A 23266-nucleotide genomic window follows, 5' to 3' on the forward strand; every position below is an offset into this window, starting at 1 on the left:
GGCCACGTCCAGGGTGGTTGGCTACAGTCTCAAGGATCTTAAATCTCTGAATAATATTTGCTGTAGTCACAGGAACATCCAGCTGCTTGGAGATGTCTTATAACCTTTACCATTAACAATTGGCAAAACAAAGTCTATGCACGTGGAAGCCTTCTAGGGAGTGTGCCAACATTGTACACCTTGTACACCTTCACTAGTGGGGGCTATTGTGATGCCATGTGGCCTTTCCCACCAGTGACCCCGGTACATACTATTAGCTCATATACATCATATAGTCGATTGTCCTCCATAATAGAAATCACAGGCCAGACCTACTACAGGGTGCAGGACCGCTGTTCGACATTGTTCCTGCCGTACAGGGTGAGATGTGAACACAATGTGGTAACTCTTGTCTGATTTCCTGGTTCCTCTTTAAGATGTTATCACTACGGCGTACAGCTCCTTAGCACCAATCCCCTTGAGACAGCCACACATTGCCAGCAGCATTTTCCCACCGCTAGATTAAAGTGTTCACAAGTATTGTCACAGATCCCCTGTATCTAAGTTCCTGTTATATACTGTATACAGTAGGAGAGTAGAGTCTGAGCTTTCTGCACACGTATTGTTTGACTTTATATATTATTGGGGTATTCCTACTGCCATAGCCACAGGATATGCAATAGATTGCGGGGCAATGCAGCGCTGGAGTCCTGGGTTCAAATCCCGCCAGGAACAACATCTGCAAGGAGTTTGTATGTTCTCCCCGTGTTTGTGTGGATTTCCTCCCATTCTACAAAGACATACTGATAGGAAGAAAAATGTACATTGTGGTCCCTATATGGGGCTCACAATCTACATTAAAAAAAAAAAAAAAAAAAAAAGATATGTAATAGATGCGGGTCCCAGCACCTACCTCAGGAATTGGGGTGCCCTGTCCTTCCTGGTGATGCGGCCGCTGTGAATGGAGGGATCCCTGTGGCATCTATCAGAGATTGTAATAGGTGAAGAAAGTTTCTAAATACATAGCATTACTATCATTGATTGTTCCTGTATTATACACAATTCTTCAGTCTTCTGAGCTGAAATCTCCAAGTAATAGACAATCCTTGGAGTCTCCTTTTATCATCCTCAGAATATGAAGGCTAATGCCCGTAGCTTTATACTCTCATTGACAAAAATCCTACCACACCCAAATAGAAATGTCAGGTTGCTGCAAAGCTCAGCATGCACTTATATCTTGGACATGTAAAGGATTACAGATGTGACCTTACTAGACACTGGGTCTGGTCACAAGAGGGCACAAAAATGCTTCCCCCGCTGCTGTATAAAGAAGGCTGTCAGAGGCTACTTTTGGGTAGTGTAACCCTCGGTGAGGATGAGGTTTGGACGAATTCCCAATCTTCTAGGCCATTCTGACCTAATTGTTAGTTGGTGTCGGGAGCAGTGGTTACGTGAGGGTATGTACACGAGGTGATCGAGCTCCTGGAGGACCAGACTGACCACCAGTAAAGAGTTTGATCCACCAACTAGCACATGCAGCTCCTACAGCTTCCAGACACAAGTGGCAGCTTCATTATACAAGCCTGTCTCTGCCCAGACCATTTCCAGGAGCTTAGCAGAACGAGATTTGGTGTCACTGTGCTCCTTAAGTTTCCTACCATTGATAGCCACCCACCCTCACCTTTGCAGTGGAGGCTTGAGCGACAAAGCTGGACTTGAACCATATCATCTTAAGCAATGAATTCAGGTTCTGTTTGAGCTTTGAGAGCAGTCAGGTTAGAGTATGGAGGCCTTGTGGTTAGCGCCTCAAACCTTTGCTGTGGAGCCACACACTGCTCCAACGATCCAGGGATTGAATGTGACAGTCGGTCATCCCTAGTAGTGATGTGCAGGACATCCTGCAGCCACATAGGTTACATCTCATGGCCGGCCATCCAGCAGGATAGTGCTTGTCCAGACACAGTAAGGGTTTCTTAGCAATGTCTCCACCAGATTACAACACTTCCTTGGCCTGCTTGGTCACCAGATTTGTTGCCAATTGAGCATTTCTGGGATCTGCTAGGTCACCAGCTTTGGTAGTCTATGACTGTCCAGGATCTACTGGCCCAACTGCAACATTTGTGGGCAAACGAGCCGCAACGCACCATACAGAACCTATACGCCTTCATGTCCAACCGTACCTCACTTTGTATTCAAAGACAGCCCAACAGGGTCAGGTAAATGAACAGAGGTAAACGCTAGAGAGTCCACAGCATTGACCCTTTAAAGTGCCGATTGGTGGTGGTCAAAAAACAAACAACACCGAGCCGATCCTCGTGTATTACCACTGGAAGAAAATGTGGTTTAAATGTAGAGACAAGTGCTTGCTCACCTGGGTGGGTTGTGAGGAAGTCACAACAACCCAAATAACCTTGAGAGCAAGCAAGTCCAGGGTATGTAGAATAAGGTGGAGGGCAGCAGCTGCAGGACCGTTACATGAACGGGAACGTACAACGAGAAATTGGGGCCGGCCTGATACAATGCTCAGCCTGAAGAACAGCGCTCACCCAGAAGATGACAGAAATTTCTTTAATAACGAATGGAACAGCACAACGCGTTTCGGACATATGGTAGTCCTTCCTCAAGTGCACAGTCACTGGCCTGGATGTGTTTGGAGCCATCCAGGCCAGTGACTGTGCACTTGAGGAAGGACTACCATATGTCCGAAATTCGTTGTGCTGTTCCATTCGTTATTAAAGAAATTTCTGTCATCTTCTGGGTGAGCGCTGTTCTTCAGGCTGAGCATTGTATCAGGCCGGCCCCAATTTCTTGTTGATTGGTGGTGGTGTCAGAGTCAGACTCCCACCAATCCAAAACTGATGGCCTGTCCTATAGCGAAGCCATCAATACCCCTATCTCGGAAAACCCTTGTAGTCCCATCACACGTCAATGTTGTCGTTATAGATTGATAGCACTCGACAGAACGCAGCACTGTGTATGTTTTCACGACGTCAGACCCTGGGTCCATTGATAATGTTTTTCCTTTATTCGGTGCACAAATAGCTGGGCCTAAGCCGCACTTATCTGGTGTTGCCACTTGGCTTTCTCCTAAGTGACCCGCTGCTTTTGTTTGTCTTTGAAAGGCCTGGATTCCACGCATCCTGCGATCAATAGTGATGATGTGCGGCAGTCAGGGCGACTTCTGTGCGCACTTAACAACATCTTGCATACAGCTGCTGTCTCTTGTGCTAGTACAAGATAATCTGCTGAAATGAGATCTAAGGGGGATGAAGCTGGCCATGGCACATTCTGGCCTCTCCGCGCACTGGGACAGCTTGCTTGCTTGGTATTTGGTGTCTGTAGTAGAACATAGTTTTCCTTGACTTTTCTGCTGATGAGGCTTCCTTATGGGTGAATACAGGATCCTGGTAATATCATACCCATCAAGGGATACGTTGGGTTCACACTTCTGTAATGATGACTTTAATACCCAGTGGATGCTCTTCTATTATATATCACATACTGCTATTAAAAAGCCATTTGGGTCATTACGGTTTACCCTAAACATTTTTCTTGGTTAAATGTAGATTGTGAGCCCCATATAGGGATCACAATGTACTTTTTTTTCCCTATCAGTGTGTGTTTTGTATAATGGGAGGAAATCCACACAAACACGGGGAGAACATACAAACTCCTTGCAGATGTTCTTTCTGGTGAGATTCGAACCCAGGACTCCAAGGCTGCAGTGCCTCGGACCCATTTGTTTCTGCGCCTTTACCACTTTTCACGGGCCAGTGTCTAGGCCGTACACACTATCTGAAAGCGAAGCCCCGCAGTCATTATGCCAAGTATATGGGGGGGAAAATTGGTGAGACTAAGTTCATGTCGTCTACACAACAGATCAGATGGAAATATTCTCTATGTTTTTGCTTTGCGTTAATTGACAACATGGGTCCTGTGCTAGTGTTTAGTATCCGGAGGCGTAGGGGGAGCTCTGGAGCCACAGTTATCTAAAAATGGGGTCCTGCTGGGAAAGGGGCTTACTGAAAATGTGGTTATAGAAGCCTTCCTTGCTGCGGGTTCACGTCGGTTTCTATCACCTTACTGCTGCCTTTGTAACCTATTTGTGTTCTAGTTTAAGAGATTTACACGTCTCTAAATAGACAAAAAAGTCAACCATGAAGCAGAAAGGATCAAAGACAAGTGAAGAAAGCATTTTACTCCATGATCCCACTTATGACCTGACTATCCTAAGCTCGCTTGGCACATAATAAACTTCTTTTCTTAGCATTGCTTCTAATACTTTGATGTGGACCAGGGAGCTTGAATGAGAATGTGGAGATCTGGCCTCGTATCCAAATTTATTTTTTTTTCTTTTTAATGTTTATTTGGGTCAAATTCAGTTCATATTAATATCCTCCATAATCTGTAATTCCTCTATTTTCTGCAATGAGAAAAAAAATAAAAAAATAAATAAAATAAAGTTCCGCGTTTATTTTGGAAATTCCATCAGATTTCACAATAATGCAACAGGCAGTGATAAGTTTGCCATTAAAATGAATTAACCCTGACGGACTCCATAAGTCCATCAGTTCCAATAAGGCAGTGTCACATTGTAGTCAATGGGATTTTGAGGTTCTGTCAATGCAATACCAAACCTCGCATGTTGTAGTCTTTAAACCCCACATCATTGACTATCTCTTGTGATTTATAGTGTGTATTGCTACCACCATGTTGTTTTCTAGGGAAGCAATGCCAGAAAAAGTGGCAAGGAAAGCATGTGTAGTTTGGGAGGTGGGAGGGATTTGCTTGACCAGCAAGATAACAAAAAATGTACCCATTCTATAGATAGAAAATGGTGCAACATTAAGTGCAAATAGATTGTCTTCAGGACAACCTTAAAATTTGCCAAATTTATGAATGCACCTTACATTGTGTAAGACGATGGCTGGTCAGGTAATGGAGGGGGTGTACATCTCGCCCAGACTACTAAGGTGGGTGACATGAGAAAACTCCAGGAATGGTTGTTCTCAGCAGACAACTTTCGTCTCCTGAGAATTTTGGTAAATGCTCAGTACTGGGCTGGATTTTTAGGAATGGCAGCTAGGTTGGTAGTGGGACCTGTCATTCCACCCCCCTCCAGTTCACACTTTGGGGATGTTCCGGCAATGACTCAGCTGCAGAGAGTCTGCTCATCAAGTGAGGCTTAAGAAGTCAGCTCCAGCAGCAGACTTTGTGGCAGAGCTTGGCTGGAGAGCTGACAGAGAGGTCATATATTTGGAGCTGTGTCCTGAATGATTCTACTGGCTTTTGGATTTCTGTTATCCTAGGTGAGGTAACCTATTCTATGTTTAGTTAGAGCCTAGCCGGGCAGGGATTTATTTTTGTATTTTTTCCTTTGTTGCTGCACTACCTTTTTGGTGAAAATAAACTCTACCTTTGTTTTGGACTAAAGAATCTGGACTTGTGTGGCTATGCCACCCCACCTAGCAACCCCAGACCCTGACAATTGAAGGATACATTTATCCAGATCGAACTTCACCAACCCCAACTATTTGTATCTTCTTGGTCACTTGGAATTTTTTCTCTAGCCCCCACCATTGCTGAACAATCTGTGCTGTTAGTATCAGCACCCAATATTCTGATTTGGCTCTCTGCTTTCAGGTGGGCGGTCCTGAGCTGGAGCAGTGTGAGTCTGGAATCTCCCAGTTGACAGTAGAGAGCAAAATTGGCACATTGATGCTGAAAGTAACTGCACTGATTGCTCAGGAACTGCAGGGTCTAGAGAAAAAATTGCAATTGCAACAGAATCAGTGGAGCAGCAACTATTTTAAAGAGGCAAAGAGTAGGAATTCCTTTTTTTAAAATATTGAGAAGTGATCTACCTAGTCGAGCCTCATGCATTTGCCAGTCTTGGCTTCTTTGCTTTAGTAAAACTAAATAATAACATAAACAAAAAGTTCTGGAGCTTTTTTTTTTTTTTTTTTTTAAGAACTCCCGGTTGTGCCATTCCTCTGTTATTCTGCCTAGAAATTTATAAATAAATTGACAAGTGGGTCTTACCATAGTCACCTGTCAAGAGGGTGTGTCTTTATTCATTTGACTCATGTGGCAGTGATTGGATGACATGGAGTGTAGAGGGACACACCCCCAACTGGTAACGCCCAGCTGTCAGTTTATTCATACAAAGCTGAGTTCGTAGGAACTTGGGGGAAATTTTGCTGGCGTTTGCGTTGACATAATTTGTGCCAAATTTATGCAATGTTGCACATCTGTACCAAAATATTATTCCACTTTTTATGTCACGTACTGATAGCCCTTGCACCACGTATTGTGACTCAAAAAATCAGTCAATAAATCTGGAGTCCTGAGATCTAGACAGGCTGACAATGCCCACCTTCCATTTTTGAAAAGTGGATGGGCTGAATGTTGCAAATTTTCTTTGAGTTTAGTTCATAAATCCTTGCTTTGCAATGTTTTAGGCCAGAATTCGAGAGTGCACGGTTTGATAGATTTCCCCCCCTTCTTTCTATTAGTTGCTATATATTTCATGGTACAGTTTCCTTCTTAGATATTCATAAATGTCATAAACTAATTTTTTATAAAAATGCTATTGAAGCCCTTAAAGGGATTGTCCGAATAATTTCTTCAGGCAGATGCAGGGAATGAAAATAAAAAAATAAAAACAAGTGATACTTGCCTGTCCGCCTAGCCATGGCTTCCATTGCTTAGCCGTAGGATCGGTTTACAAGGCGGCAGCAGGTAGGTTCATATACAGATTTACGGCTGGAGGTTGCAGGGTTAATGTGCATATACGGCACACATGTAAACAGATCCCAGCACTTGGGACTAGTGGAAGAAAGAAGCCCGGTAGACAGGGAGGTATAGCATGTGTGTTTTTTTTTTTTTTTTTTTTCTTGTTTCATTCTTTACACCTGCCTTTAAGAATGTATTAACTTGGATAACCCCTTTAACCATTCTGGTTCTTTTATCCACCATCTTGTTATGCTATATTTTAGAAATGTTACCCTATCATTTTGCAAATTGGCTCTTCTCCAGAAGGAAGAATTCTGTCCTCCTAGTGCCACCTACAGGTAGTCACCCTATAAGTCATCACCAATTTTTAACTACATTGTGAACCCCCTTTTATCCTTCCTCCCATTGCCTTTCTGGATAGTTCTCATTGAAAACACTGTTGACTCGGACTAGACATCTTCCCACCATTTTTATGTCGATCTATTCCCCATAACTTTTGTCACCATTACTAATGAACTGGTCTAGTCATGTGACGATGGTATCCTGATCAGACAAGTGCTGATGATGCTTCTTGAGTAGCTTGCGGTTATCTGGGACATATGGGACCCAATGTCCTATACAGAATGGATCTTCTCACAGTAGCACATGTTTTGTTTGTGTTTTTTTTTCCCTTTTGACTACCCATGAAAGTCCAGCTTTGTCCTCGCACTGTAGCCTGTTGTTGTTGTCAGGTGTCCGTCTGTTTTGATAGTATGTATGTCGCCAAGCTAAGTTTCCTATGCGCCACTTTCCCTCCGTTTTAGTTTTCTGTGAGAAAACTTCACTAACAATCCCTTCCACCCTCGAGAGGACTGTGGATTGCTTGCACTGTCAATATATCTCAAGAATCCTTTGTGGGACACAATAAACCTCCCTGTTCTTTTCTCAGGAGAGGCGGTAGAATTTCAGCCACTATTTCAAATGGAGATAATACCTTGTTTGGAGAAGTTTGAAAAAAAAAAAAAAAGGGGGTAGAAAGAAAAAAAAAAAAAAAAGTGGTTTAAGTTAGAGTGAATTATCACCTAGGCTGGCTGGCTGCGTGCGTGTGTTTGTGCCAGGAACACGATACTGTGGGAAAGTCTGGAGCCACCTTGGGAGATGGTGAGAAAGGGAGTCATGCTCACACATACAATGGGTTATGCTCTTTGGATTGCTTTTTAATGGGTTACCTTGGCTATTTTAGCCCACTAGATCATGAGCATTGTAGGTGCTGTGAGATGCCTGTTCTGGCAACAGCTCGGTCCCTTGAGTAGCAACGTCTCAAGTGTTACATTCCAGTTTATACAATGGCTAATAAGAAAATGGGCCAGTGTTTTGGCTTGAAATAGTCGGGGGGTAATGGCCGGTGGAAATATTGGGTTGTTAGATGTTTCAAATAAAGATAAATCGACGTTTATCAATTAATTTAGCAATATATTTGTATTTAGTTAGAAGTGCACCTTTTGCCACCTCCAGCTCTTTGCATCCTTTAATAGGTGGCGCTCCAGTGATTTGGGTGCATTTGGAATTTTTCCTCTATCACCCACCATGCCTGAGTAATTGGCAATGTTATATTCAGCATCAGTTATGTTAAATAAAAGAGGTAAATAGGGAGTGACATTATCTCCATAACCTGGTCTAGAAGTCTCTCACATCTGCCAAGTCAGCTTTCCCTACGCTGTGCTGAAGAGATGCAACCAGATCGCAACATCGCTGTCCACAGCTGGGATACTGACTTAGCAAAATCCCGCATCATAGCAGTAAAGGCTTGTTGGAAAGTCGGGCATGATGTTCAAGGGAGCTACTCCTAGAGGGCAGCAAACAGAGGCACTGTTTCCCTATTTACATCTTGGGAAACAGAGTTGCATATTTTTCTCATAATCCCCCCAGTGGAGCTAAAAGGGCTTTTTGTAAGACTCCACATGCCTGATGTGACATTATCCCCATAACCTTATGTTAAATAGGCTGTTTTTGTTTACTGTCAGGTGGGCAGTCCTTGGCTGGAGCACACAAACGGGGACCGCCCACCTGACAGTAGTGAGCCTTATTAGCATATTAGGTGCTAAAACCAACAAATCACTTTTTGAGAATGGTAGGGTTAAGAGAGAAAAAATTCCAATTGCCTATTAAACAATTGGTGGAGGTGGTGGAGAGGTCATTGTTGTATCAACTAATTTTTGCTTGCATGATAGTGACTGTCAGTGTTATCACTGTATTTTCCAAAAATTACATTATCCGTTAGCGAAGATTACTTTGAAGTACTGACTGCTAGGTGTCTCCCTCCCCTTGAGCGTGCCGTCCGCTGCCTCTTGTGATGAGAAGTCCGTCCCTAGTAGAAGAGATGGATTGCAAGAAGTAGGGACATGGCTTTCATTTTTCTGTTTGAGATCAGTATTGTTTCTAATATTAACCTTTTCTTGTCCCCATTCAAATCCAGCTACAGTATGTTGGCTTTATATGAAGTCACAACTATCCTGTGTGTCCTAGGCATGTTGGGCGCATTGTATTGGCAATACTAATACTACCATCATTGAGGACTCTGAGCAAATGCAGCAAAGCTATGTGCACAGTTGAGTCAATATGATTGACCACCCTAGGTTAGTGTCATAGGTTTTGGGCTAAATTGCTGATATTAAATGGTCACTTCTCATAGATTGACCGCTTTTATGGATGTTTTGTGTGCCCTAAATCCAGAGATGCCTCATGATGGGTTTCTTGTACTCATCGCATTCTGGCTGTCAGTTAAAATAAATGCCCTGTCTGTCTGTAGTGTAATGTGTGACGTTATGTGTTCATATAGGAAAAACTGTGTGAATCAGAGAAGCAAAGAGATCGGTGCTTCAGAGGGGAGCACATAACCTGCAAATAGAGCTATCAGTGAGTTATTCAATAACATTGCACAACATACAGGCAGAAACTAGAGTTCTCCTTTATTGAGGTGCACTAGACTATAGATGTAATACAATAAAAAATGTAAAAAATCAATGACGGGCTGTTTAGTCATAAGTCATCATTGTTTAGCTGTATAGTTATCATATGCAATGCTGTAACGATGGTGTAATGGAAGAATCCTTTAGTCATTGTGAGGAATGAAGTTTCAGCAGCAATTCAGCACATATTGTATATAAGTGTGTATTGTAGGCTATTGCAGTATACTCAATTTTTGTAAAAAAAAATAAAATATATATATAAAAAATTCTGGTGTGTTTATTAAATGGCAAAATTTGTGCCTTGGGTGGTGAGATAATCATTTATTTCATAGTGTGCAATAAAGTATATTACCATATAATAATAATAAATTTTATTTATATAGCGCCAACATATTCCGCAGCACTGTACAATTTGTAGTGTTCAAATACAGACAGATACATAACAAAGAACCATATATATTATATTATATATGTGTATATATTATTGCAGGCTGTTACATGGGGTGATGCTGTTACAGAACTGTTTATCTATCTATTATCTATCTATCTATCTATCTATCTATCGGTATATATATATTTGTGTGTATACAAATGCTGCTGGAAAATCAAGAGTTGATCAGAAGTCTGTATTGTTTGGTTTTCACCATATGGAGATACATGGGAGCTGCATACACAATACAGTAGTAAATGTTTCACCAGACTTTTCGATATCTAGCCTTTAACCACAATGTTATGTGTGTGACACCTCTGTATAAGAGCTGTACACCTGAATACACAGATTTGCAGATATTTTTCCTCCATGTATAGGATGTGCTGTCCTCAAAGTGTTGCAATCCTCTGCCCGAGCTGTAGCCGCCTGAGAACGCAATAAATCAGCGAGGCCGGACAAGACGTTTATTGGTTGTTAAGCACCATGGGGCTATTAACAGAAACATCTCCTACTTTGAAGCATCCACCTTTCCATGCAGGCCGGGCTGAGCGGTGTTGCGGATTAGAGCGGTGGTGCCAGCATATAATGACGGGTTTATGTATGATTACCATGCCTACAGCAACCTATCATTTGCGCTTCCCTCTGAACCATTGCAGTGGGAGCCTGTGTAAGCAGTATCCACATTTCCGCTTCCCGCTACCTTTCTCTATTGATCTCCCGTCCACAAATGTTTTAGCTGCAGGGAACATCTGTCACACAGGGCCGTGTTTATGCCGCACATTACCTGACAGACATGTCAGATGCCTTTCAAGCTGACGGTTTTCAGGATATCTTTATATGCAGGTGCGACAGGGCTGTTTAAGAATTTCTTTAATAAATTGGATTAGACGTGATTAAAGTATCTGGGAGATTGTGTTCAAATTACAAGGAGCAGCAGTTACAGCTTGTGACACCGGGATCGCAACGTAATTGCCTGTTCTTTTCATTGGGAATAAGCTCCCCTGCAGGCACAGCGAGACAGCACAACAACTTTCACCGCCATTGTTCAATACTTAGCTGCCATTACAACGGTTAGGGAAGAAAAAAAATTCCCCTAGAAGAGGGGGAAGGGCTGCCAGAGCTGGACTCGGATCTGTAAGGGAAGCTTCTGCACTAATGGAATAGTTCCTAACTTATGTTAACCTCAGTTTAGTTTTTTTTTGATACTTTTAGATGTCTTTTTGTTTCAACCAGCGCCATAGACTTTGGATAGTTCAATGTAAATGTATAGTCCACATGTAGAAAATGGTCTGATATTGGCGGTATTCTACACCGCTAGACAGCTGACAGTATACTGAACTCATCTTAGCCAGTATGCGTCCGATGCCAGAGACATCGGTGCCATTAGCTTCTGTGCCGATATCCCTCCACTGTCAGACGGGCTGGCCTTACAGCCTGGCGTCATCGCAATCACATGAGACTCTAAGGGCTAGTTCACACGTGAACTGCCCGCGCGGGTTTTGACACAGAGAGAGACGCGGCGAGCCGCGTCTCTCTCTTGTCAAAACCCGCCCGCCGCGACCATCGCTGTCGCGGCTTAACCCTCTGCTGTCGGCTCAAATGAATGAGCCGACATAGGAGGGAGCTGCGGGGGGCGGAAGCCGCGCGGCTGAGACTGCGCGGCTTCCGCCTGAAGAAAGGGCATGTCCTTTCTTTTCTCCGCTAGCAGCAGCTCGCCGCTAGCGGAGAACAGAAGCCCAGCGGTCTCCATAGACCACCATTATAAGGGGAGGTTTTGGACGCGAAATCCGCTGTCAAAAACCTCCCCTTATACTCACGTGTGAACTAGCCCTAAGTCTCCCTCTTCTGACAGTGGAAGAATATCGGTACAGAAACTAACCGCACCGATATCTCTAGGACCAGGGCAAAGCCGAGAGTGCACCGAGTTCAGTGCACTCACATATCTAGCTGTATATGATGCCGACAATGTCAGAAGACATGGAAGGTTCTTTTTAAGTAATTTTTATTGAATTCTCTGCTTTCCACTAGGTGCAGTGATCACCTTTTCCACATTTCCAGTATTCTCCTACGTGCAATTTGGATGAAGGTTGTCTTTGGCCAAAATGTCACTATATGGTCGCTTCATCAACTTTCATTACTATGTTTGGTAATTTGATGGTTCACTAAAAGTCACTTAATAAGTTTGGAGTGCCGTGGTACTTGTTTACATTGCACTTGGTTCGCAACCAGACCCCTAGCACCACTGATCTACAAGCATATCACTACTCATAGACTTTGGATAGAGCGGCAGGATCTAGACCATTCACATTCCTCTAGCCATGGTCTCCTTTTTGATGACTGGTGGGAGTCCCAACAGTTGGACCCACACAGATCAGCATTTATCACCTTTCCACTGGCTAATGATACAGGCTAGAATACTCCTTTACTAAAGAGGTATATTGCTAGGATAGGCCATCGCTTTATGATATGTGGGAGTCTATCCAGTGGGACCCCACCAATTCTAAGAATATTGGGGATACTGTGCTTGCAATGCTTTTCTCTCAGCATTTTTCATGCAGAAAGGGGAATGGAATCCCTAAATGTAGTGTAAGCGCTGCTGTGAACCCAGCGTCCTACAGTATGTGCACAGCTAAAAGCACCATCTTATTTGCAGTATTAAATTCTCTGAAACGCAATAGTCTGTTCCAGTACTGAATCATCTTATATCATATCATATCATAATATGTATGGAATAGGTACATCTTTGGTCTACCCTGCCTTCCACAGTATGGTGGTCAGTGCTTCTGTACCACTTCATCTGAATACCTTGTTCTACAAAGATATGTAAAAAATCTTTTGTTTTTTTGTTTTTTTAATTTAAATGGGGTTTCTGAAGTTGAATATTGATGACTTCTTGTTATCCTATATCTTATTGCTGGTTGTCTTGACACCATGGACACTCACAGGTCAGCTGTTCAAAGCCGCAGTGGCACTGGGGTGAGTTCTGCTTCCTCTTCACAGGCCATTGACGCCACGTTCATTCGTCACGTGGTCCACTTGCAGATCAGTCCCATCCAAGTGGATGCCACTATGCAGTGTACAGTGCCATTCAGTGAAGAAGCCACATTGCTCGCCTGAATACTACAGCGTTCAAACAGCTGTTCTCTGGGGGTCCCAGGTGTTGAACCCCCCCACCAATCTGATATTATTGACCTATCCTAAGTACAATTATTCAGTATTACAGTCCTCTTTATCTTATAGAAATCTAAGTATACTTTTTTGAGCAACCGTGACTTCACGTAATGGCAGTGTTCGCATTGGTGGCTTCTCCTCCACACCAGGTTTGTGTTATGGGGTCGTAGAACAGGCGGTTTCATTACAGGTAGCTTTGTACAATTCTGAATCCGTGCAGTAGTTGAAATAAAAGAATAGCATTAGTTATGGCAACGAGGGGTTGGGCCACCATTCAAGTCCACGGTCTCTCCAGTCAGACCATTGATCACTGTAGGATTTTATAGCTGAGAACTGTATAATTTAGGATTTTGTACAAGCTTTTAGGGTTTGGCCTGTAAAACCTGTTTATACAAAGCTCCTCACACCTGCACATCCCTTCTAAAGGGTCTTTTTCACGCCTCTATACATTAGGACCTAAAGGTTCATTACGCACAGAGATTAGAGATGAAAACATAGGTAACTTGATATTACTATCGCTAGTGTGTCTACTAGTACTGATACTCATTTGGATGATATTTTCTGGCACTGTCGTCTAAACACATCATCCACTGTGGATTATAGTCGAGGGATTTCAAGCTAAGAATACTTTGGGTTGCGTGCCTGTATAATACCTACATAGGACAAGCTGTGCACAATGTTCTGCAGCTGTAACAGGGAATGACGGCCATTAAAGGGACACGTCCATCTTACAAGGTGATGATATCTGTCTGGGATATGGCACCGCTTAGTGATCAATGGAGATCTGACAATGACTGTGCATGGACATCTGTCCACATGTGGATCAGTATTGGTGGCGTTAGCTACCATATTGAAGGGGTTATAATTTAATCGGTGAGGGTCTGTCTCCTGGTACCCCTAGCTACATTGCTGAAATATGTTTTCGGCTTTACCTAGTAGTGCACCAAGTCTGAATCTCACATTCACTTCATTAATCCCTTCTCCCTGCTGGCGTTATTTGTTGTTTTTGACTCCCCACCTTCCATAACATTTTTTTTATTTTTCTGTATGAATGTAATGTTTGTGGGACAAATGGACAGAAGTGGCAGGTCTCTGCTGTATAATAAAGCAGAGACCCGCACGGCTATGGTGACCACTCAGCTCCTCAGCAGCTGCCTTATTTAACTACTTGACATCCGCTGTACTATTATGGCGGATGTCGGGAATGGGTTAAAGAGAACTTATCTATGCGTATGAAAAGGCCAATGACCTACATCATCTGATCCGTTCAGCCATTCCAAAGTTATAAGCCCTTTTAGCGTTGCTGCACATTAGGGTATCTAGCCAAGTGGGTGCTATCACTGTATGTATGACATACAGCACCCAGACACCACCCCAAAGAAGCTACTGTGTTACTGGCCACTTGGCTGATAGACCCTAGTTCACATCAACACTAAAAGGGCTTATAACTTTTATAACTTTGGAATGGCTGAATGGAAAACACTAAACTACTTAGGACGATTGTTACATAATCGGGCTTTGAACCTACTGATGGATCCCCTTTAAGCCAATTGGCCGGGGTATCTCAGACTGGTTGGACCTTCATTAATCAAATATTGAGGTGCCATCGATCACTTTAGTAAGTACACAATGAAGTATTTTCGTTCTCTTCACCCTTGTCATAAAGTAACTGCTGGGCCAATTCTAGGCAGTCAGTAGGTCTAAATAAGTAAAGGGTTTGTCCAAGATGATCATTACTTAGCTGCTGAATTTCCCACCATCACCCTACTGACATCATATGACCTCCCCAGTTTTTATTTTTCAATATATTCTGCTATTTATAGGCTCTAAGTGCCATTGACGGTCCAGTCTGTCATTGTGTCCTTCATGTTCTGCTCTGAAGAGTCCCGGTGCGAGACGAGCCCACTGTATATAGGGTGCACCGATATTCATGAATCCCTTGTATCAGCTCTACTGTCGCCTGCTCCGTATACCTCTATGACAACAGGGACATGAAAAATTCATTTTATTTATGTTTTCAAAGCAAAATGCCTACTTTCTGTAAGATTAACTTATAAGTGCTATAAGACTCGGGGGTGTTGAATAATCCCTTAATGTACCCTCTGCTGCATGTTATTCCTTGTTTGTGGATCAAAAGGGAGCGCACTAAGCAGCACTTTGATCAGATCCTGGTAAAATGTACATTCTGATGGGAGATGTGAGCATAATTGACGGTCATGTTTCTGAATTGTGCCGCGTAGAAAAACCAGCCGTTTTGATCAGTGAATTTTTAAGGAAAATATTTTACCGTTGAGTAAAGAGATGAAAGGCTGGAGTTTGCCAGAAGGAGAAATGTCCCCTCGAAAAAGTGTCTGCACAAAACCCTCCAGTCATTCCCGACTTCTTCTACACCAAAGTTCTGTGACTAGTTTTAACCCTCAAAATGTGATTCCACTTGTACTGGTCAGATTGGCAACGTGTTTATGGGTATTCTACTGGCAAGTGGTCCCAAAGATTTCATATCATTGTAGGGGGTCCCAAATATCCTGAACAACCCCTTTTAAAGTGACTCACTGAAAACCCTCGTAAACTACATTGGAATGCTGATATGGCTGGCGGCATTATTGGACAGCAAAATATAGGACTTGGATATTTCTGGTAGTCCAAAAGAATTCATGGAATGATACAAGACCCCCACTCTTTCACCGTTGTTCTACTGGTCGATCTCCCACCAATCACACAGTTATCTCCTATTCTGTTGATGACTTGGAGTAATTGGAATACCAATTTAAGTTGAAGGGATTGTTCAGAAATTGGACAAACTACAGAGGGGTGTGGGGCAGGTGTAACATGGGGGGGGATTCATATGTCCCCGGCACTCTGTTGTGCTTCGCTGTGGTCTCCAGAAGCTCAACGTTCCACACGACTCCTAAGACCAATCAATTCCTGGAGGGGATCGGTTATGTTTGTGAGTGATGTTACTGTTTACTCTCCAGCGGTTACCTGGGGGACATAGGGCTCCTGGAGACCATGATACGGGGTGCAACCACAGCAATGGCTAACAGTGCTGGGAACAGTGAATAGGTTTTTTTAATTATAAAATATATAGACTTCCCCTTTAATTAAAGCAAGATTAAAATTATCCCTCTGTGCTTTGCATTTCAAAGAATTTTTTTTTCTTTATTTATTTGTGGATTATTTGCATAGAATTAAGTGTTGTCAATTAAAGGGCCACATTGTTCCTCCTGACCCTTCTGGTACATGGTACTAAATGAACCGCTCGCGCCACTGTGTAAGAAATGAATAATTGTACGTCTTTGGTGGGAAATCCGCTCTCTCTACAATAAAGATGGTGCAAGAGGGTGATCAACAAGTATAATTAGGATCAAGCCACTGAGAAACCAGAAGCTTGTTACAACAGAGCCCAAATATAAGAAAAAATATACAGAATGAAGCAGTGCCCGAGGCGATGATAAATAACTATTATTCACCTTAACAGCTACGACCGATCCGTGCACGAGAGAGCTGAGAACAGTCAACACAACCTTCACAGCAACTTAGCGCTGCACAATAACAGCTTTGTGCTCAGTAACACTTCATATCGGCTTCGAGGAGACGTGCTAGATATCAGATGTGGATAGCCTAGCGCAAATTTAGGTTAGAAAATTTGCTGGCCATGCTTACATTGAGCATTATTAGAAAGGCTTTAAGGCCAGGGCCCCATATAGATGCAATTTTTCCCGTATCACTTGTTGGCCGTGGCTCGCTAAAAGGGTTTTCCAACCCTCAATTGAATTTTTATAGTGGTAGTCAGTTCACAAGATAAGTGATCAGTATGTGATATGTCGGGTTCTGACACCTGGACCCTTCACAGAACTGGCTTTATTCACACTAGCACTGCTGAATCCACCTGTGTGGTGGACACTGTGGAGCAGATTGTACTGGGTGGTGGACACTGTGGAGCAGATTGTACTGTGTGGGGACCACTGTGGAGCAGATTGTCCTGTGTGTGGTGGCCACTGTGAAGCAGATTTGCCTGAATGGGGGCCCTTCATTATTTATATCACACAGTATCAGTTATATAGCAGACGTGATGATATTATAGGTCATAATAATATTGCACGATCACTATAAAACAGATCTGTGCAATGTAAACAGTGAGCATTTATTGTTCAAAATTATACTTAATGCAGTACAAAATAATTTCTATAATTGATATCTCTTAAAGGCCCATTCACACGACTGTATTTTGCAGGTCCATAATTGTCTGCTCTTGTGGATCCGCACAGTATTAAGGTTATATTGCAGTGTTGGCACTTTGCAATAATTTAGTGGGTTTTGGGTTGCAGTTTAAGCACTGGGTCTCTAAAAGGTTTGCCATGACTGACCTATAGGGTCCATGAGTTTCTGCGTGTTATCACTTTAAGAGGATAGGGTTTCTGTCTTTCAGTTCCCCCCAGCAGACCCGAAATCCCAACACTAGTGTGAACCTAGTATCAGCTATTTGAGCAGCCTCTGGATACCGGAGTGTACGGCACAAGCAGCGCCGCTCCTATACTGGGGGGTGGGTCATGAGTTAAGGCTGGACAACCCCTTTAATATCTTATCACACTGTGTAATGACGTGTTCACCTTGTGCTATTTTTTATTACTCCCCCGGATGTTCTGGGGTGCTTGTGTAATAAATAGGGACGGACGTACAGTGTATATTTATTACAGGACTATGATACGTTTCTCATGGCCTTCTTTGTATTACGCGACTTTCTTCATCTTGCTTTTTCATTAATCTTCTATTTATTACGTGACTTGTAATTCTTAAATGAAGTTTCATGTTATAAAATGTTCTCGTGGTGACAGTACAGAATATTTCTTAAGTCTCTTTCTGTTCTCTTCCAGAAAATACCAGAAAGGGACCCGAGTACGTCTGAGGCTGAACGATCTGGAGATGACATCGAGGTTCTTAGGAGCCCATACGGATACTACCCTGCTGGAGGCAGATGCTGTGCTACTAGGAGTGCTCTGATATACTTTCTTCATTCAATAAATATATATTATATACACATAAGATGGACATTATTACTGTTCTGTTACCACTTGTGTTCTATGTGATGGGAGTCTGTAGACAGTGCTTTTCTATACTAGGCAGGTTAGTAGGTCTGTCCAGTTTAATGCTAACCTGCCCTATTGTAGTTGCTTTTAGCATTGGACAGGGGTGTGTATGGGCATTCTGACCCGTCTACGGGAACTACATGTGGCTCCATTTACGGCAAGCTGTTATATACTGTGTGTACTGACTCCTTTCTATCATAACCAGCATTAAAGAGATCCTATCATTGGATACCTTTTCTTTTTCTGACTAACACGTAGGAATAGCCTTAAGAAAGACTATTCTTCTCTTACCTTTAGATGTCTTCTCTGTGCCACTGTTCGATAGAAATCTGGATTTTCTTCAGTATGCAAATTATTTCTCTTGCAGCACTGTGGGCGTCCCCAATTCTGCGAGAGAAATCTCCAGTGCCATCTCTATCTTCATCCTGGGTTTCAATCTTCTAGGCCTCGGGCAGAGCCGACTTTGTATGCCCGGGCCACAAGAAAATGGCCTCTTACTCCAGCTTACTGTGTAAGCGGGCATTTTCTTGTGGCCCGGGCATGCGCAGTCAGCTGTGCCCGAGGCCCAGAAGATTGAAACCCAGACAGGAAGAAGACTTAGGGAGAAGGGCGTTCCAGAAGAAGATGGAGGCATTGCTGGAGATTTCTATCGCAGCATTGGGGACGCCCCCAGTGCTGTTTGAGCGCTGGGGACCGCCCCTAGTACTGTGAGACAACTCATTTGCATACCGAAGAAAACCGGGATTTCTACCGATCAGTGGCGCAGAGAAGACATCTAAAGGTAGGAGAAAAATAGCCTTTCTTAAGGCCAGTCCTATGTGAGCTAGAAAAATGGGGTATCCATTGATAGGATGCCTTTAACTTTTTCAGCAAGTTGTGCTACGTGGATCTTCTGAGGATTGGGTCGGAGAAACTAGCATTTGCTCTCCATGCACATCAGAGAGCCTTGGGCTCATTGATGTCCTCCCTAACCACTGTATACTGCGAGTACCCCACAAGGCTTGCCATTCTAAAGGCTCTGTCACTCGTACATCCAGCCATCACAATTTGTTCCTATGTCGTAGTCACTCAAATCCTTATATTTGTCTTTTTTTTCCCCCTTGTTCCAACACATCGACTCTCCACTTGCTGCCTATATCCTACCTCTTTACTGATTTCATTTACACACTATGTTATTCACTTTAACTTTCAGTGGTTTTAATCTTCTGCCTGTTTGGTATATGGAATGTGCGCCCAGTTGTTAGTTATGGGGCACCCTGGTCTGTTGCCAAGTTTCTAATATAGAAAGTCGCCCTCTAACCCAAGCTTAAAAATTTCTGCTAAAAGTATATGTACTTTTAGGTACAATTTGTCCCTATGTAAATAAGTAAGTATTATTCTACATGTATGTTTTCTAAGATGCCCATATAGTTTACCTTCACCTATATGAGTTGAGTTGCCCCAAGTAAACTTCTCCTTGAAGGAGTACCGGACATGAACCATGCTTGAGATGACTTGTATCCTCTTCCGTTTTATTCTACAGTAATTTGTTACTTCAGTGGTTTATACTTTCTTTGCTTTTTATGACATTGGTCCTGGTTCACACACACAGAACATCTGGATTTGGAGTCCTAAAATCAGCGCTATCTGTTTACACAATTCTATAGGTAGGAATTAGCATGGAAGTGCAATAAGAGGAGCAGGAAATTCCAGGTGGACCTTATTATTGATGCCAAATTTGAGGACACCTTCAAGTGTAACCTGCCCCTGGGCCTGTAGCTGTAGAAGTGGGCCATTATGTTGTAGAGTAAATGACTGGGGAGACGTAGCTGCACATTATCAGGCGGTATTATTACATGGTATTATTACACGGCACTTACCATCACTGTTTTACAACATTTTTCTCCAGTTTTACAGCTATCACACTTGGCTAAATCTGCTGCTGAATCTTCTCCACTACTTCAGGCATGAGTCTGTAGCTTAAACTGTCCGTAGATGTGAGGTGCAGCATACATGTGTAATGAATGGGCAGGGGGAGATGGCGGCTGCCAAACACCTCTGCTCCCCTTCCCCAGATGCCTCTGTTGGTGGCTTATTTCTCTAGGAACAAGGCATAAGGTATAAGACTTATCCAAGGTCACATTTGACCACATTTGATGGTTGGCTGGTCCCACCAGTTCACCGACATTAATCTATTGTGTATGTCCAGCTTTAGGGTTGTCGTATTTCACTATCCTTTCCATCCAGGCTATGCTTCCATATAGAGATTACCAGAATCTATATAGATCAAACCTCCTTCTTGAATCATTTATTATCCCATTATTTGGGGTGAGAAATCCTTGTAGCATTCAGATGAATTCAGACTTAAAGGGTTATTATTATCTCTGCTGAAATGCTAAGTTAAGACACATTTTTGGCACACTGTGGCGCTTCTCAGCCCTGTGCTCCAGTTGCCACTTTTTTTTTTATACCTAGGTACAGGAGGCAGGAACGCCATTGTCCACCAGATTTACTATAACTCAGGTCAGAAAGCTGGTGTGAGTTATACCACAAAAAATTACTAAGAGGCCAGAGTCCTGTATCCGGCGGGAACTTCATTAAGAATCGCCAGTCTTAATAAATTTCCTCTATTGTGTGATAAAATTCTGGCTCAAGGTAAGCCAACTAAAAGGTGGTATAAACATACTGTAGACTAAACAGTGTTAAGTTGCACCAGATTTCTCATCCAGCTCCAGTCACTGTTATAAATCTGGTGTGTTTTCAGACTACCTGCCTGAAGTTTGCACCAACTACTAGTAACTGGTCCACTGTATGAAGCAAGGGTTAGTCATGGGGTGAGTATAGTGCTGCGGTTCTGTCCATAATTTATATTAGTATCAGGAAACAATACAGGTCTGTGACCTAGAGCAATTTATAAAATGGAGAGATCACCCGAGATTGTTTGTGAGTGTCAAAGTTATTAAGCTTAAGGAACCCCGTACTCAAATGAAATCATAGTGCGTACCCAGGCTAGGCTTATACTCTGTGCTACCTGTTATAAGCATAGCACTAACACAAAGCAACTACCCGCTAAAGGTATGGATTGTACCCCTTGGGCGGCACATACCACAGATTGAAAATCTAAGATCTAGAGGACGTGTATGCTTAGATATGTAACTATACACTTTTTTTTTTTTTTTTGTAATAATACTACAGCCACCACAAAGGCAGGCAACTCACCTGCTAGAGCACCCCTAGAGGTAAGGAGGTTGGGGCTCCACCTTGAGCTTAAATGGGTGCTAAGAACGGGGGGAAATTTCCCCTCACTACATCATGTCCACTATTATCCATGAAAAATGGGGTCAAAATGACTTCATGTCATAGGATGGTTCAGGGTAAGGTTAAAATACCAGGATGCAGATACCATGTTGTATGAGATTGCACAAGTGCAAAATACTGATGAGCATCCACTTACACTCCTATCATTTAAATGGCATGGGCTCACCTAGTCGTCTATGAGCAGACTCTTAAAGGGGTTGTCCACTGTATCAGTTTTTATGATCTTCTAGATCTCTTGTTTAACGTCATATAGTCTGCTTACTTCTAGTAGATAAAAAGCAGTCCATGGTCATGTAATGGGCAGTCTATGGTCAAGTGATATACACACAGGTGCACAACTTGTTACCAGGCAGATGTCTGAGTACTGTGCTGTGACTGTAACAAGCTGTGCACCTGTGTGTCCATCACATGACCATGGACTATCCATCACATGACTATGGACTGTATATCACATGACCATGGACTGTATATCACATGACCATGGACTGTATATTACATGACCGTGTTCTGATTTTTATCCACTGGCTGTAAGCAGAATGAGTGACAGCAAGAAGAGATCTAGAAAAATGTCAGAAATAGATACAGAGAACAGATTGGAAAATTGTACAACTTTCCATTATACAAATAATAATGTTTATTTGCTGAAGCAGGACAACCCTTTTAAGGCTTTTATATGATGCCAGTCGCTCTGCCCCATCCTTGCCAACAGCCTATTGGTGATGCCTATACAATCTGATCAGGCGTGCTACCCATGCAATTGGCCAGTAACCAAGACACCCATTTTAACTCTTGCTATGGGTCTCTTTCCTCCATGTGTACCTCTCACTACCCCATTGAGTGCCATATAAGACTAGGTAGAAATGTGGGCTTGGGTTGGACTTAGATAGAGGACTACGCAGCGTCTTCCACTCCGTTATTAAATGAAGTTAAATAAATTCTGATAGGAGGGGGCGGCCTGTGTTTAGGGTGTGAGAAGTGTCAATAGCAGCTTCCCTTTAGCCTCTTGTCCCCCTCCAGCACTACAGGGGTTAGAGAGCAGTCTGTGATATCCCCGCTGTTACACTCAGCTAGGAGAGGAGAAGTTTCATTTACCGACTGGCTGGCTTTGGTAAATAGAGGGAGGGGGGGATGTCCCCTTCCCCAATTAGTGTTGCAACTTGTACAGATCAATGTCGGGTTAAAGTGAGCTGCCTACTCAAGTGGTGGGCGTTGCATGTATTAGAGAGGTGCTGGGAGCAGCGAGGGGGGCTCCTTCTCTTTCAACAGGCCGGATTCTTTCAGCTGAACTGCAGTGTGCAGGAATTCTTGTGTGAAAAACAACTGGCACAATGCTTCAGCCCTAACCTCCTCACCCCTGACGGCATGGGAAAGTGCACTGCTCAGCTGTAACTTATAGAAAGGCCGCGCTAGTCATGAGAAATGTTGATAAAATGCGAAGGAAAGATTTCCCTCCTAGGCACATGTCATATTGCTTGTCAAGCGGCTTAATTGGGGAAATTAGGCTTGCCTTTAACGATGAAAGTCGCTATGCCGCTGGCATGTCAGAAGCCACTGGCGGTCTACTGAATGGGGAGAGAAGAAATCGTGAAGGGCCTGTGTATATAATAATAATCTCGATA

The 23266-nt window shown here is 43.0% G+C and overlaps 1 protein-coding gene across 1 annotated transcript in view; it reads left to right on the forward strand.

The window, feature by feature from the left end:
• Positions 1–18296, forward strand: part of LOC142200252 (tumor protein D52-like) — a 135190-nt gene extending 116894 nt beyond the window's left edge. Inside the window, exon 7 of the mRNA XM_075270474.1 lies at positions 18138–18296. Within this exon, the coding sequence (XP_075126575.1) occupies positions 18138–18264 (127 nt within the window). The 3' untranslated portion in view covers positions 18265–18296. The remainder of the gene's footprint in view (positions 1–18137) is intronic.
• Positions 18297–23266: the final 4970 nt, after the last annotated feature.

The sequence above is a fragment of the Leptodactylus fuscus genome, chromosome 4 (genome assembly GCF_031893055.1).
Source record: "Leptodactylus fuscus isolate aLepFus1 chromosome 4, aLepFus1.hap2, whole genome shotgun sequence".
NCBI classification, from domain to species: Eukaryota; Metazoa; Chordata; class Amphibia; order Anura; family Leptodactylidae; genus Leptodactylus; species Leptodactylus fuscus.